At 38.4% G+C, this 17,654-nt stretch overlaps 1 protein-coding gene across 11 annotated transcripts in view; it reads right to left on the reverse strand.

Moving 5' to 3' along the window:
• Positions 1-17,654, reverse strand: part of LOC124861568 (dedicator of cytokinesis protein 9-like) — an 88,387-nt gene that overhangs the window by 64,967 nt on the left and 5,766 nt on the right. For 3 of the 11 annotated variants that reach the window (XM_047355390.1, XM_047355386.1, XM_047355383.1), the window contains exon 1: positions 8,078-8,466. The exons of 3 other annotated variants lie outside the window; for them this stretch is intronic. In XM_047355390.1, the coding sequence (XP_047211346.1) occupies positions 8,078-8,230 (153 nt within the window). In that variant the 5' untranslated portion in view covers positions 8,231-8,466. Of the gene's footprint in view, positions 1-8,077; positions 8,471-17,654 lie in introns of those variants that run through there. 5 more of the 11 variants (XM_047355382.1, XM_047355388.1, XM_047355381.1 and 2 more) reach the window with 4 other exon arrangements.

Below are 17,654 nucleotides of genomic sequence, written 5' to 3' on the forward strand. Positions count from 1 at the left end.
GAAAAGGAGGACTCCTCCCTCACAGCTGTACAGCTGTAAGAATGTGCATAGTAGGAGAAGGAGAGGACGGTATTACTACCCCTCCCTCATTAAAAACTTGGAAAAGGCCCAGAGATCATGTCATCTTGTTCCAGCCCCACTTGTCTATTTATCTACTGTCATGATAAAATAAAAGGACATCCTCTCTGGACATAATAACCTCAGATGGTAAACTGTAAAAGATGCATTACAAGGACTATTAATTTACAAAAACATTAGCCAAACTGAAGAATTTTTGTGAGGAAAAATAAACAAAAACAGGACTCTGCAGCCCATACTTTGTCACATGTTAATACTCAAGATAAGACAGACAAAAATACTGAACAAGTATGGCTTACCAGCACAGTATGTTATTAAAACCACCTTAGTACAAACTATGTCTTGAACAATGTTCTTGGGACAGATACAGGAAAATGAGACATTATACCATAATAAACAGGAAGGCATTCAAAGAAAACTAAATACAGTATATCAGTACAAATACCTACCAACTGTCAAGCACAGTGGTGAAGGCCTGACAATTTAGCCTATATTGGTTAGCCATGAGTCAAAAATAAAAGTCAAAATGTGAACGCATTGGTGTGACTCACAGAGGTTGGCCCATATTACAGCTCAATGCATCAAAACATTGACCCCAATCACACTAACACCTGTATTCTTACTGTACTAAGAAGCAGTCCCAAATCCAGTTGTAGTTGAATTTTATAATAGGAGAATTCCTTATGGTCTGCAAATAAAAATAATTTCTTGTGCTACCATCCCAAGATATATTTGTGGCACAAAAGAACACCATGTCCAAAGTAAAACATGGTGTTCCCGTCACTTCCATGGCTGCAGGTGTATAGAGTCTGGTGTAGAGAAACTTGACCGGCCTGCAGAGTCCAGACCTCAACCTTCTTGAACACCTTTGGGATGAATTAGAGTGGAGGCTACAATTCTGGTTTTCTCATCTAATTATGAACACACTCTTAAACCTTGTTGAAGATGTTTACGGAATAGTTAAAAGTTGCTACTGCTGCCAATGGTGGGTCCATCAACAAATTGAACCTTATAGATTAAGAAAAGGATGTAATCAAAGTTCATGTAAAAATAGACTAAATACCTTTGGCAATATAGTAAAGTTTATGTCAAGGTGGACATTATAAGCAGTTCCAAATACCAGTCAGTTTTGACCCGAATAAATTGTTTAGCATCAGGGTGAGTCCAAGCCTAAACCAACAACAGAATGACTCCACCAGAAGAAAATTAAAGCTCCTAAATGGTCTAGCCAAATTGCAGAACTATGAAATATGAACTAATCAAGACATATCATGCTGATAGTTTTCTACTCAAGAAGACTGAATGCTAGTTTTGAATCAAAAGACGTTTTAACAATGTATTAGTTTCAAGATGTTCACAGTTATGCACCCAGGTTATGGCAGCTCAATTATTGTTTTATATTAATTTTGTCTTTCGGTTGAAATATACCAAATATATGGCTAATTAAAGGTGGAACATTTTTTGATGGTTTCATTTTTTTTACATCACAAAACAGGTGTGTGTAGACACTGTATATATACTAGAAATGTAAGGAGAGATAATAAACTACTTAAAAACAGATACAGATTGTGCTGTCATCATACTCCTGTTTATTTTACTTCATTGAAGGGAAATAAATGTATACTCAAACGATAGTCAAGAGTCTTATCTGGTTATTTTGTAGGTGTGAAGCTGATAAGTTTGGGAACCATTGCCTTAGAGTGGCTGTAGCAAAACCTTTACTGCATTTTAAAAACTACTTAACAGGCGAAAGAAAGTCCTTTTCTTTGGCTCTTTTATATACTGCTCGTGCAGATTACCCTTTATAATCAGTTTTTCCTGTAAGACAGAACAAATGCCCCAAAATAACAAAGCTGCTATAGTAATGATATTTCATATTTCCACACCTATACTGCTATTTTTCCTTTGCTTTGAACTGCTTCTCTAGTATATCCGACCGCCACAGCGGGGTCACTTCCTTCTTCTCCGTCTCTAAGGTGCAACACACACTTTCTTGTTAAAGTTCAAGGACTCTGGAAGAGCTTTCCCGTGTTTCCTGTAACACTCAGCTCTTTCTCTGCAGACAGTTGCTTACTTTACATCTTCTAGCAGCAAAGGGGCCATGATTCAGCTGTTTCTATCACAGTATGCATTTTGAAATGATGACATTGATAGCATTCAGACAAAAACATGTCGTGTTGTACACAGCTCCCACACCACAGTGATGTTTTGAATCTTTCTGACTCAAAGAGAAAGATTAATAACTCATCCAATTGTCTCCATTGGCAGTAAAGTTGGAAGTGTGTCTGACTCCACAAACTGAGGCAGAGGGGAGATGGGATGACAAGCTAAGGGGTCAGGTTGACTTTAAAGGCTGTTTTTCCTCCACTGTAGTTTCAGCACCATCGCCACTAAGAAATTTTAACACAAAAGTGGGTGAGCGTGTGCTTGAGTGAGAGTTTTACTTTCCGCACTGCAGGGTTCTCAGATAATTTGCATAAGTTGTTTCAACAGTACCAGCTTCAAAGGGACAGGCTGAAATGCACCATTCAGAGAAACCCCATCTTAGAAAAACACTGGAGCAGGGATGGAAGATCTGATGTATAACCAGCATATCTAGACGTGCCATGGGCTGAGGTGCCATGGAGGTGCCATGGAAAATGCAAAGACAAACAGTTATATATCACCAATGCACCAATGTGAGCACGGTAAATATTAGGACTTAGATTTGGGAATGACGCCCAACTTAACAGCGATCCACATTCAAGAGAGAAAACCAGATGGATCTGCTAATAGTTGTGGTCATTGATCTACTCTTAGCCTGGTCACTGTAGTTAGTTACCATTCTTTTCTAGTTAGTGGATGAGGCTCCATCAGAATAATGTCTCACCCAATATCCAATCTTTCCACTCTTGTCAACATTCTACAATCTAAAATAAACATAGACTGAAGCACTTTCTGGCTGACAATAACATCTTAAGTGAAAGTACCAGAACAGGAGTTATATTTGTCATTACTAAAATTATTACTGCTTTGAATAAAAATGTGCTGTGCTGTGTTTTGACCTCTCCCACGCCATTTGATTCTTTTGCTAATGAGCTTCTAACTCAGTGAAATTCACTTGACTGAAGGGCTTTGGGCAAGTTTAGAAGCTACCCATCAGATAAATCAATCTGTGGAAAAACGTTGTGTTCTTAGTCCAGTTTTCAGAGGATTTTGAAAGCAGTGCTGCAATGATTACCTTTATTCCCTGTTTTATTTGTATTTGTTTCTTATTAACATTGAGAAGGATATGTATACTGCTAAAGTTCACCATCATGCAGATTTCACTGTACTTTTTTCATTGGGCTTTTCTTTGAGGCAGGCTGTTAATGAGCTTTATATGCCTTTCCCCTGCAACAGGCATCACTGTATAGGTTAAATTTGCTTGTTAGTGTGAATATAACTAAATTAATTTTATTGTTCAAGATTTGAGTACCTCTTGATCAATTACTAAAAAAGTCCAAGAATGGACTGAGCTCCTAGTCTTAATATGCAGGTTGTTTTAATTTATCAGCAAGGAAAAAAAAAACATGTTCAGCCCACATTTAAAATTTTTCTTCACGACAGAGACAATTTATATTCATGCTTTATTTGCACGACAACAGCACTGGTTTTATGTACAAAGCTACACAGTAGATTCTTAACATCTTGAAACACTTGTTATAACGTTTTTTCTCTTTAGAAAACCCAGAATCATTTCCTGAAATTGGTAGAACTGTGTTTTCTCTTATTCTATATGCTGGGTGTGGAATAAACATTTAAGCATAATAAAACTTAATGCTTTTGCTCTTTGGAAGAGTTAAAATTGTTTTAAAAAGTTCTGTTACCCCAATCTTAGGTATTTTGTTAATTTTAACCTTAAAGTTTTAGCATGTAACTTGAAACAATGTGCCTTCATGGCTGCCTCTTGCTTGAAAAAAATAAACATCTTCAAGGTACTTCCTTCTCAAATAAAAGTTAAATAAAGATATTAGATTTACATCACCAACCTCAGAATTCAACATGTCTAACCTGTAAAATGTAATAATAGTTGCAGTAGTTTTTGCTTTTTTTACCCCATGATTTCTATATTATCAGATCAAAGCAAAACGTAGCACCTACAAAACATTTCTGTGTGCAAGTGTTTGAAGGCATAAAATATAAAGGAATACACTGTTTTAGGCCTATTAATGTTGGCATGCCTGATCACTTAGCATAACAATAATCCGTTCTTCTTCCATCCATATTTCCAACTCATAACTCAGATCTGGGAATGAGATCACAACCAACAAATTTGCACAATGAAACACCAGAGGCATTTGCTAACGGCTAAGCTAAGTGACCATTAGTACTATTAACAAAACAAGCAGATAGCAATTTATTTAACTGCATCTTATGTATTTGAACAAGTCATTTTCAGAAATAAATTTGATACAATACTATATTTACCAATGATTTAATGAGACACAAGCCATCAGAAATGTAAGTAAACAGGAACGGCACATTTCACTGCATGTCAGATGCACAGTAGCCATGTAGGATTTTAAAGTTGGAGTTACTACTTCAGACTTCAAGCATTGCTCTATTGTTTTTGTAACTAGTGGAAAGAAATGTGCCGATATTTATAAGATCAAGATGCCAATGATTCATCTGTGTTGTCAGATGATAACACAAACATCAGGCTACGTTTTGGGATTTTATGTTATCAACTTTCATTTGGTGAGATTTTTATTTGTAGAAAAGTGTGAAAACTGTTTGCCATTTTCCTTCTACTTCACAATTATGCACTACTTTATGCTATCCAATGAAATCGAAACAAAATACAAAGAAGCTTGTGATGGTAACTTAATAAAATGTGCAACATTACATGGCACTTTATTAATAGATTTTCTTAAAATATGATAAATTAGTTTGTAGCATTGCCAACATTTGCAACAATCTGGTAAACTCTTGGGACATTGGTGCATAGGAAGGACAGAAATGAAGCCACAGGTGCTCCATTTCCTTAAAAATAAAAGATTCTACAAAGCTACTCTTAAAATAGTTGTTTTGTTTGAAAATGTAATACTTGCTACTGTGGCTGTCCAGTTGTTTTCTATATTTCTCACCAATGATAACGTTATTATGCTAACAACACAGATTTGCAGAGTTTTTTCCCCACCTGGAGTAGCTTTATTTACTGCTGAAAAATGAGAGATGAGAGAAATTAGAAAAAAATGCTGTTTTATTTTTGACGGTTCTTATGCAGGCTTAGTGGCCTCTAGCATAGCTCTAAAAGGACTATGCTGCATCACTACTGTCCCTACAGAGTCAAAAGGCATATGGTGACAGTATCACGAGACCTGCATGATAATCAGCCTCTTGTCAAGACGCTGTCCACACTGAGGTCATCCTCCCTCATTATCAGCATTCTCACACCATCAAACCTCCTATTGCTACCACTGGTACCATGTTAGTGATACCACAAGTGTCTTATTTTCTAAGAAAGTGATCATGAGTGGAGTGAGGACAAATGATTTCACAAGGCCATCTGTGTAAGAGCTTTACAGAAGAAAAAGATGAAGCTCTCACGGAGGAAAGAAGGGGGGAAGGGACTGGAGAGGGATGACGTCCATTTGTTTTTACTCAGCTTGAACCAATTATAACAAGTCAGCCCCTTACACCCTTCCCAAGAGGTGCGCCCAAAGCCCAGCACATGTGCACATAAAAGAGACGGAGCTCTATAAGTCTGCAGAGGATTGCATAAGGGCGGTCTTGACGTAATATTTGGGAGTCACCCGTTGCTACTGGCTCCCTGAAGAGACAAAGTGTGACAGTCTTGCTTATAGAGCGGAGAAAATTCATCCTGTTGTTCATAGTAATACAATAACAATGGTATGCCTGAATCCAATTATCCGTTCACAAAGCTATGATCTGATACAAGTTAGAATGCACATTCACCTGCTATTAATCTAGACCAAGAAAGCATTGAACAATATAAGGCAATAAGTAGAACAAGAAAAAATATCTCACAACTTAATGAGATGGGAGTTTCCTTAGTGCTAATGGCAGACTTCTCACAAATACTCACACATCCTGAAGTGCAGAAAGTCCCTAAATATAATTGCTTTACAAGAAGTAGATGTCACATACTGATGTAACTGTTTCTGTATCCCATTATAATAAATGAAATTAACCACTACATCAAAAGCCCAGTAAAGATGATACTCTAAGAGTACCGTGGCGTCAGAAGGTATTTACCTCTTCACCGATTTCCCCTGTTCATGATTAATTTGGTCACATTTTGTCACACAAAAAGCAGTTTTGAAAAGATGATTTCATTTTTATTGAAAAACAAAATGAAATAATTATTTGAGACCTCCATATTTTATTAATTTAGGTTATCCTTGGTGGATATTAAAGTTCATTTAAAGATCTGAAACATGTGAGTGTGACAAAAAAACAAAAAGACAAGAAATCAGTTAGCAGGCAAAAGCCTCTATATCTTGAATGGATATTGGCTGCAGAAGATTTCTCATTTGGCCTAATTATGTTGACCTGTAGATCATGAAATCCTTCCCGTGTGATATTCTGCCCAGATTAGGTCAGCCTGTTACAATGGGCTTATTTCCAGGTCTTCCATTCAGTGCTGATTGAGCTCCACCAGCCAGTCCATCTTGTAAGGGAAGAACTCACATTCAGATGACTGGTCCCCATTGTGTCTGATATTCAATGTTGACACTGGTCCTGTTTCCCTCAGCTTCCAGGAAAATGTCAGTTCAGGTATCAGAACAGTGCAGCCCGTGCTAACAACACATACCTGGTGTTAATAGTTGGTAAACTGTTGGACTCTGGATCTCTGGGCATATTTAAACAGACTAGAGGAGCCAGTAGAAGGTTAAAGTGGTTCAAACAACTCTCATCTCCAAGGAGGGCAGTTTAAACATAAATCACAAAAACACACACACTCTAAAAACAGAAGTAAAAGAATAGAGCACAATTAGGAACAATGCCCAGCTGGTAGCAAAAAATATCTCCTACACCATTACACCATCACTACCAGCCACAAGCCAGGATACAAGCCAGGATGGAGTCACACCTCCGTGTTATTCAGAACAAATTCTGACTAACCTTCTCAATGGCAGAACCAAAACCGAGACTCATCGGAGCTGGAAATGCATTTGCTAATTGTTATTGTCCAATGAGGTGAGGTTGTGCCAAATGTAGCCTTAGTTTCTAGTTTCCTGTTCTTAGCTGATAAGTCTGGTACCCAGTGAGAACTTCTGCTGCTGTTGCCCATCTGCGTCAAGGGTCTCCATGTTGAGCATTCAGAAATGGTTTTCCATATATTTGGTTGTAATGAGCAACTGTTGCTGTTTTATCATCTCAAACCAGTTTTTCTATTCTCCTCTCACTTCAACAAGACATTTTCAATAACAAAGCGAGTGCTAACTGGACATTTTCTCTTTTTCAGACCATTCTTTGTAAACCAGAGATTGTTTTGCTTGCAAATGCCGATAGTTTTGTAATTACTCTGACCAGTTTGTCTGGCACTAACAACCATATCAGGCTACGTAACTTATCCGCACCCTTTCTGACAATAAATTATTTAAATATTCTATATTATTCTCAGTCTTCTGTATGGAAATGTGGTTTTATGACAACAATAAATCTTCCCAGTGGCAGGTCGTTTAGAGTTATTTGGCCAAATAACCAGAGCCAAAACAAAGGGAGATATGGTGAAATTTAAAGCTTTCAGACAATAATATATAGCTAAATTGAATTATATGTGAGACTGTAACTTTTTATGAATATTCATTAACATAATTTCTGGAAAAACGTCAACTAAAAACAACGTGACACATAATGGTTCATGAGTTCAAAAGGGCTTGTTTGTGGACATATAATGAAAGAAGAAAAGGTGAAATGGCAATGCAAGGATGTGAAATGTGAGTAGGAAATGGCAAAGTGGCTAAAGACTCCTGAGCAGCTTTGAGGTTAAAGTAGAGATGTTGTTTACCAGAGTGGTGGTGGGAATCCATGGATGAGATCCCCAAAGACTGTGCGTCTCCTCTTCCTCCTCCAGAGCTCGAAGCTCCACTGAACCTTTGACATAACTACAGCTCCTCTCGAGGATGGAACGCAACAGAACCACACTGGTTGTGCATCCCATGGTGACAATGGACACTCACTTCCACTGTGATCAAGAACCTCCACTGCAGGTCTTCTTAGGATCAGAAGCCCCAAACATTTCTTCCGAACTTTACCTCCAACATAAATCTAGACAAAGTCTTCTTACAGGTGCAATTAAAAAGGTTTAATCTTCCACAGCTAAAAGAGACTTAGAATTATCCACTTGAAACCGAGCCTCTGTATACTGGAAATCAGAGTGAAGCTTGGGAGATGGGTCAGCGAGTTATATCCTATTGTGTGATGCTCAGCAGGGACGAATGAGGGGTGAGGGATGGCGTGTGCTCATTCAGTTCATTCATTCGAAGCAGGGCGTCAGCTTGTTTGACTCTTCTTACTTCCTCACTCCTTCTGCTGGGGGTGATGCGAACGTTCAGGCGCTAACTCCCTCTTCAGCTTGCTCCCTCCTCCTTTCCCTAACGTTGCCATCACTTACTCAAGCCAGCCACTTACATTTATTAACTCCTTCGTCTCCCTCCTCCTCCTATTCAAAAAGCCTAGTCATTTCACTGACTCTGCATGCTTTCTACACAGTATAAGCAGACTGGTACAAACAAAGACGCATACACAAGCTAACCTCCACATAAACCAGCTGGTGCAGACAATGTTTTACTCTTTGTCCCTGCGTCTTTCCCTCCTTCCTCTTTCTCCCACTGACAGTGGTATTACAAGTGTTGTAGTCATCCTTCTGATGTCATATGAATGCTCAAAGGCATGGCAAGGAATAATTTTATTTCTTTTATCTGAGCTGCACAGTAACAGATGTTAACACTTACAATTAACCAATACATTGTCTCTAATGTGTGCAATGTGTCTAATGCAAGCAAAACAAGGACAAACTTTCTACAAATCAACAGTGAGTTGTCCTGGGTTCATACACATTTATCATGCCTAGATTCCTTGCTGTAACCAGCCTTATATTTACATGGTTTTCAGTCATTTTTAGCATTTTCTTGAAGTGTAAAAACAATATCCCTACAATTTTATGTCAGGCTTGACTAGTGTGATTATGCTTTTAAATATGGAACCTGCAAACACCAGAGTGTAAGGGTGGTTGGTTGGTTATGTAAGTCAGATGGATGAAAAGGCACGGACGGACGGATGGATAGATGGGTCAAGGGACGGACGGATGGGCAGAGGGACATACAGATAGATAGTTGAATGATGGTCAAATGAATTGATGGACAAACACATGGAAGGACGGATCGATGGACGGACAATGGATTGATTGACACTGCTGGTGTGAAGTCTGGAAATTCAAATATTTCTATACATATTCAGACATGTAAAATGCTTGAACTGAATTCCATACTTTTCCAGGCTGCATAAAAACCCTCTTAAACATCTCCCTGTCATCATTATTTATTTCTACAGACATGGATGATAACTGAAGCATGCAGGGTTGTTTATAGCAAGACGCATTATAGTTTGACGATCCCTGGGATATACTGTAGCTTCTCTCTGATAGATTGTGTTTCATCAGCAAATTACACACTAACCCACTTTTAGGCAGATTATTCTGCAAAGCAGGTGGAAAGCAGAACACTATTAAAAATTTAAGAAGGAAATCCATTCCAAATCTTGAAAACAGTTAATTTTAGATCCATGTAGAGTAAATCAGTTCAGGTTTGACCAGTTCATATATTAAGTTAGAGAAGATTAAATGTCATCCAGACTCATTAAAACCAGTTTTGCACTGATGGAAAGCTGCTGAACATTTTCTGCATAGACATGGAGAACTACTTGGTGTTGTCTCTGAATTACAGAACTAGTTTATGTCTAGTTGGGCAAGAAATGTGTCAGTGTGGCCTACACAAAGGGAAACAACTGTTCATACCAGCAAGGAAAGAAATTCACTTTTATATTTATCTGTTAGCAAGAATGTATTAAATGAATCGCATAAATCCATCCATGCTATTTTATGACAACCAGACTGTCTTCTTCCTGATAATTCCTCAGTTTACCAATCCCAATTTGTGTTTGTGCTGGTAAATGACTACATATTTCAGGTCACTTTGTCTCTGATTTCCAGATTTCACAAGAGCTCAGTAACTTAATTTTGCTCTAGCGTTGCTCCTGTAACAGTGTCTGATTATTTCTCCGTTCAGTGTGTCTTCCAGAGTGGCAGATAAGAAATTAGCCACTCTGGCTAACATCCGAAATTGCCATTAGCTAATAGTGCTCAGTCACCACGCTAACATGTATTAGAAAGAAAAACCAACAACTGTGTTTTTCTCTGCATTTTGTACATTCAAACCTTAAAGGAACATGTCCACAAATGGATGTACAGTACAGACCAAACGTTTGGACACACCTTCTCATTCAAAGAGTTTTCTTTATTTTCATGACTATGAATATTGTAGCTTCACACTGAAGGCATCAAAACTATGAATTAACACATGTGGAATTATATACTGAATAAAAAAGTGTGAAACAACTGAAAATATGTCTTATATTCTAGGTTCTTCAAAGCAGCCACCTTTTGCGTTGATTACTGCTCTGCACACTCTTGGCATTCTGTTGATGAGCTTCAAGAGGTAGTCACCTGAAATAGTTTTCACTTCACAGGTGTGCCCTGTCAGGTTTAATAAGTGGGATTTCAAGCCTTATAAATGGGATTGGGACCATCAGTTGTGTTGTGCAGGAGGTGGATACAGTACACAGCTGATAGTCCTACTGAATGGACTGTTAGAATTTGTATTATGGCAAGAAAAAAGCAGCTAAGTAAAGAAAATCGAGTGGCCATCATTTCTTTAAGAAATGAAGGTCAGTCAGTCCGAACAATTGGGAAAACTTTGAAAGTGTCCCCGAGTGCAGTCGCAAAAACCATCAAGCGCTACAAAGAAACTGGCTCACATGAGGACCGCCCCAGGAAAGGAAGACCAAGAGTCATCTCTGCTGCAGACGATAAGTTCATCCGAGTCACCAGCCTCAGAAATCACAGGTTAACAGCAGCTCAGATTAGAGAACAGGTCAATGCCACACAGAGTTCTAGCAGCAGACACATCTCTAGAACAACTGTTAAGAGGAGACTGTGTGAATCAGGCCTTCATGGTAAAATAGCTGCTAGGAAACCACTGCTGAGGACAGGCAACAAGCAGAAGAGACTTGTTTGGGCTAAAGAACACAAGGAATGGACATTAGACCAGTGGAAATCTGTGCTTTGGTCTGATGAGTCCAAGTTTGAGATCTTTGGTTCCAACCACTGTGCAGAAGAGGTGAACGGATGGACTCTACATGCCTGGTTCCCACCGTGAAGCATGGAGGAGGAGGTGTGATGGTGTGGGGGTGCTTTGCTGGTGACACTGTTGGGGATTTATTCAAAATTGAAGGCATACTGAACCAGCATGGTTACCACAGCATCTTGCAGCGGCATGATATTCCATCAGGTTTGCGTTTAGTTGGACCATCATTTATTTTTCAACAGGACAATGACCTCAAACACACCTCCAGGCTGTGTAAGGGCTATTTGACCAAGACGGAGAGTGTTGGGATGCTGCGTCAGATGACCTGGCCTCCACAGTCACCGGACCTGAACCCAATCGAGATGGTTTGGGGTGAGCTGGACTGCAGAGTGAAGGCAAAAGGGCCAACAAGTGCTAAGCATCTCTGGGAACTCCTTCAAGACTGTTGGAAAACCATTTCAGGTGACTACTTCTTGAAGCTCATCAACAGAATGCCAAGAGTGTGCGGAGCAGTAATCAAAGCAAAAGGTGGCTACTTTGAAGAACCTAGAATATAAGGCATATTTTCAGTTGTTTCACACTTTTTTGTTCAGTATATAATTCCACATGTGTTAATTCATAGTTTTGATGCCTTTAGTGTGAAGCTACAATATTCATAGTCATGAAAATAAAGACATCTCTTTGAATGAGAAGGTGTGTTCAAACTTTTGGTCTATACTGTATAGTACTATACTTGTGAGTGACTTATAGTCAAGTCAAGTTTATTTATATAGCAAGATATAAACTGACAGTACTGCAAATAAAACAGTTATTTCTGCAATGTTGACTGTAAGTGTGGCGGCCATAATGGAATTAGACCCAGAACATCTAACAAAACAAATTCATGGTTCATCATAACTGAACCATCAACCTCAGCCTCATCTGACACCCCACCCCCCTTAATCCATGCAGTTTCTTGAAAAACCACATAAGATGAAGATTAAGCCTTTATAAATAGTCTCAGCAACACTGCATTTTGGCTATGTCAAAGAGGAGGCATTAATGTAATTAAATCAGAATTCAGCCAGTAATGCACCTAACATCCTAAGCATAACATTATTTTTAAGAGAATTCACAACAATCATGAACAAAAATCTCCCTTTTAGGAAAAAAAAAAAAGAAAAAACCACAAGAAAAGCTTCTTTTCAGATTTGAACCCTCAAAACAGTGACACATCCTTCTCTGATTATATTTGTGGCTCCCAATGTTTTTCCATGACCTTCAATGAAGTAAAATGGTTTCATTTTCTGTCCTAAAAAAGTTAAAGTCAAATTATATGGTAAATGGCCTGTACTTGTATAGTGCTTCATCAAGTCCCCAGAGACCCATTCATACACACATTCACACACTGACAGTGGTAAGCTACATTGTAGCCACTGCTGCCCTGGGGCAGACTGACAGAAGTGAGACTGCCATACAGAGGGGCCACCAAGCCCTCTGACCACCATCAGTAGGCAAGGCGGGTGAAGTGTCTTCCCCAAGGACACAACGACTGAGACAGACAGAGCAAAAGAATTCAAACCTGCTGAACTTTCTCTCACATATTTTGTTGAGTTACAGCCTCAAAAAGTAATGCATTTTAGTAAGATTTTTTGTGATAAATGAATACAAAGTAGCACACAATTGAGAAGTGGAAGAAAACCTGTTTTAGAAACAAAATCTGAAAATTGTAGTGTGCATTTATATCCCTGTGTTAAGCTCCATCCACCTTCCCATCAACTCCAACTACCGTTCCTGTGCTCAATGAAGAAACCCATACTCACATCATGATGCTGCGTACATCATGTTTCCACATGGAGATGTTGTTTTTAGTGTTTTGAATGTACACCAAAAAGTATATTTCTGGTCCCATCTGACCAGAGTACAGTCTTCTACATGTTTTGCCTGCATGGTTTGTACAATACCACTGACAGCACTTTCTTTGGCTTTCTTTTAACAATAGCACATTCTTGCAACTCTTCCATAAAAGGTACATTTCCTGTTTAAAAGTAAAATTAAACACAGGTGGACTTTTATTTACTGCGTAGGTTACTTCTGAAGGTGACAGGGTCCACTATATTATTATTTAGGGGTACCAGAGTTAAGGGGACTAAATACAAATGTACGTCACATTTTTAAGGTTTGTATTTGTGGAAAGGTTTCAAAAACAACATGTCACTTTCCTTTCACTTACTGATATGCACCACATTGTTTTCAAATCTAATAAAATACATTCAAGTTTCTAAATTAAATGTGAAAAAAGGGATAAATTAAGGTTTCTAGCTTTTAGATAAAAGCTTAGAGAAAGACTTTATTGGTTGAAAGCAATTATTAATTACAAAGTATGCAGATTAAACAAGATATAAATTAAAATGAAAATATAGAATACAAAAAGATTCCTGCAGTGAGTAATGCACTCATAATTTTTCCATTTTGCTCTGAAAAGGCACAACTCTTTGTCTTTACATGTTTGAATTCCTACACCATGATTGCTTCTCCACAATGCAACAAGAGCTGCCAAGGCGGATGACGTGCATCACTGCTGCCTCCAACAGTCTGTTTAAAAACTCTGCAACTGCACTGAAATCTGATGACTCACTGGAAAAAAAACCTCAGTGGTCCTTACCTCATTTGTCCAAATGGATCTGGAGAAAAATTCCTCTATAGCCACAAAAACAACAGCATACAGAAATGCTGCAAGACTTACTGCAAGTCTGTGCAAAACTGGCCAGCCAGCCATAGTTATGAAAGCATTGCTTTTTTTGTGGCCCCAGAGGCATTTCTATTTGTTATTTTTCCAAAGTAGGCAGACCGGAAGTGGATTGGAGAGAAGATATGCAGCAGGGTTGGGACTCGAACCTGGGACGCCTGCATCGAAGACGGAGGCCTCTGTAAATTGGTTGCACACTCTACTTCTATGCCATGTGCTTTAAAAGCAAGGGGTTAAAAATACATAAATAAATAAAAGCAAAAATTAAGCGTTTTATTTCTTTTTTATTTTGGGGTATTTTAAGGTCTAGCTACTTTAGGAGACTGTGACAAACAAGGGAAAAAATAAATGCATGTGTAGTTGCAGCCAAAAGAACACATAGTACACTCAATATCTACATTAATTTAATATTTTTATAATTTCTAATGCTTGTGTGAAAAACAAGCATTGGATGAAAGAGTTTAAATGTATTGTCTATTATCTTTAATTCCTACTAATTAATTAAATGCTGAAATGTAAACGTATATGACATATTTGGCTTAATTAACAAAAATTGCCCCAACTACACATTTTTTGTAGCCATTGAAAGGCTTCTGGCATAGTTCTGGCTGAATATTTGTCCATTCGTCCTGGCAAAATTTGTATAGTTCATTTGGGTCTGGGAAAGGAGTTGACTTCTAAATATAGTCCACAGATTTTCAAATGGGTTGAGACCAGGCTTTAAGACTATTCCAGATTCCTAATGTTAGCCTGCTTTATTTATTTCAAAACCAGTGCTGACCGATTGGGTAGTAGTTTAAAAGTTCTGTTAATTTATTTAAGGTGAACCTGAAGATTATTGAGGTGTGCGGAGCTCTATTATTCCGCATATCTTGTGCAATGCACCAGTGCCATTTGCAGCAAAACAGGCCCACAGCATGACACTACCTCTGCCATGCTTGACAGCTGGTACACTGTTATAAAGGTTTGAAAGCCTCACCTTGACCCCTCCAAACATTCTTCTTGTCATCTAGTCTCATCTGACAGTAAATCCATTCTCCAGAGGGCAACTCGTTAGTCCATGTGGAGCTACAGATTTTAATCCTGACTGAAGATATTGATTTTGGAGAAAGGGGTCATTTCTTAGTCTCCTCCAAAAAGTAAGTAATAATGATTAAGTTAATAGACATTTTAAGACTTTCAGCATTACATATTAAATGATTTGATGATTTGAAGGAGAATGTGTGTATATATTTAAGCCTTTGTGTACGGTTTTAACCCTGAGTGGATTAGACAAAATCCACAATAAAAGCAAGCGTATGCATTCAACTTGTTTTTGGAACACAATAAAGTTGTTTATTCCTCAATTATTTCACCATTAAAAAAGAATAAACCCTCAAGAGCCCTAAATTAATATGAGATTTATGTAAACATCTGATTGTTATTGCAAAAACATATGGAGGTTACAAAGAGTACCAGAGACATGCATTCTCATGGAAAAGTGTTGCAATATTTTTCTACTTAGAACTTAAGAGATTCATTCCATTAGGAAGGTCTGACCCACAGCCCTTTGGGCTTTTTGGTCTGTTTGGTGATAAAATTCTACTTTATGTTTGATAAAAATGACTTGTTGAAACTGTCCCAGGCTATAAGTAATAAGTGTAAGTCCATCACAGATGGATTGGTGACGTGTCCAGGGTAATGGGGGGACAAATAAAACTATTTGTTCCCTTACCAATTTACTGTTGGTAAGATATTTTTCATTTTAATATCACCACCCACACCCATGATTAATTACTGACTCAACTGTAAAATATAGAAATCACTTAAATAGAACCCCTCTAACAACATGACGTAGGCAAATATACCTCAAAAGCACCACATGATGTCCTAATCTGAAGAAATTCAAGAACTCGTGAAAAACCAAGTCAAGGGACAAGGTTACAAAGTCATTTCTAGGACTGTAGGACCCTTGTCAATCACAGTGAGAGGAAACCTGGACTAGAGGCAAACCTTCACAGGAGAGACAGGCCTGTCAAAATGACTTCACCCAGGAGATCAGAAAAGAAACCAAACAATCTAAAGGACTGCAGGCCTCACTTGCCTCAGCTTAGGTCAGTGTTCATGAGTCAGCAATAAAACAGAGACTTGGCAAAAATGGTATCCATGAGAAAGTTTATAGTCAAAAGCACAGTTGACCAAAAAAGATCCAAAAGTCTGACATTTCTTTAAAATTAAAATTAAAATAAAAAAAAAACAACTAACTGATTATCTCAATACAAAAAAAAGAGTGCAATGGTTCTGGGGGGCCTAGTTAAAGGCCAAAATTCAGTCCGATTGAGATGTTGTCACATTACCTTAAGCAGGCATGCTTAAACACCATTTAATGTGGCTGAATTAAACCACTTGTGTAGAGAATACTGGGGCAAACATCCTCCACAGTGATGTAGAAGACCCGTCGCCAGTTATTGCAAAATGCTTAATATCAGTTGAGGCTGCCAAAGGTGGCATAGCCAGCTATGAGTTTTAGGAAGGAATTATTTTTCACACGGGTTTAGTTTGGCTTTGAATAGCTTTGCCCTTATTAAATGAAATCATCATGTGAAAACTGTTTTTGTATTTGCTCTGGGTTTATTTGTCTGAATTGAAAATGTGTTTGATTAGGAAATTAGGTTAATGACAATGACTGTTAGAGCAGAATCTGGGTCACACACATGTGATTTAGATATTGAAAGTTTAATGAAAGGCCTGCAGGTATTCTTGCAGGCTGAAACATCACTATAAAGACTCACACTCCTGCCTATTTCTTTGGACCCCATTCTAAGTGGGTCCCTTAGTTGGGGTGCTCCAGTTTTACCAATTACTACATAACTTGGCCACCGGGGGGAACGTTTTTCATATTAAATGGATATTTTTACCCATGCTCCACAGAGCTGGATGGAAATGATGTCAGCTGGCTTGAAGCTAATTTTTAGGGTCGCTGTCCAAATGTGCCATGAAAAACTAGCTCCTTTTCTGATGGTGTCTCACGACTACATTTAAGCCAATCAGTTGTAAGAGAAACATGAAGCAAACTTTTCTTACCAGCATACAACGCCTTGCAAAGAGAAACCTGTCACACCCTTCACACGTCACATTACAACCACAAACCTTGTGTGTCTTATTTGAATTTTATGTAGTCCAAAGCAGTGTAGTAGAAAACTAACATTGCACATCAGCCTGAACACACCACCCCCACATTGTAACATGGAGGGGCCAGCATCATCCTGTGGGGTGCATAAATTAGTGATCAGAATCATGAAGAGAAGGATACACACCAGAGAGGTCAGGGATATTGTTGTGGAAAACCATCTCCAGAAGGAGACATGGTGGTGGTAGAATCATGCTGTGAAGATGTTGGTCGCAGTTGACTGGAAGAGGGATGGAGCTAAATACAGGAAAATCCTGGAAGAAAACCTGTTAGAGGCTGCAAAAGACTTGAGATTGTTTAAATGGCTTAAAAGCTGGTGGCTGTA

Source organism: Girardinichthys multiradiatus, chromosome 24 (assembly GCF_021462225.1).
Source record: "Girardinichthys multiradiatus isolate DD_20200921_A chromosome 24, DD_fGirMul_XY1, whole genome shotgun sequence".
NCBI lineage: Eukaryota > Metazoa > Chordata > Actinopteri > Cyprinodontiformes > Goodeidae > Girardinichthys > Girardinichthys multiradiatus.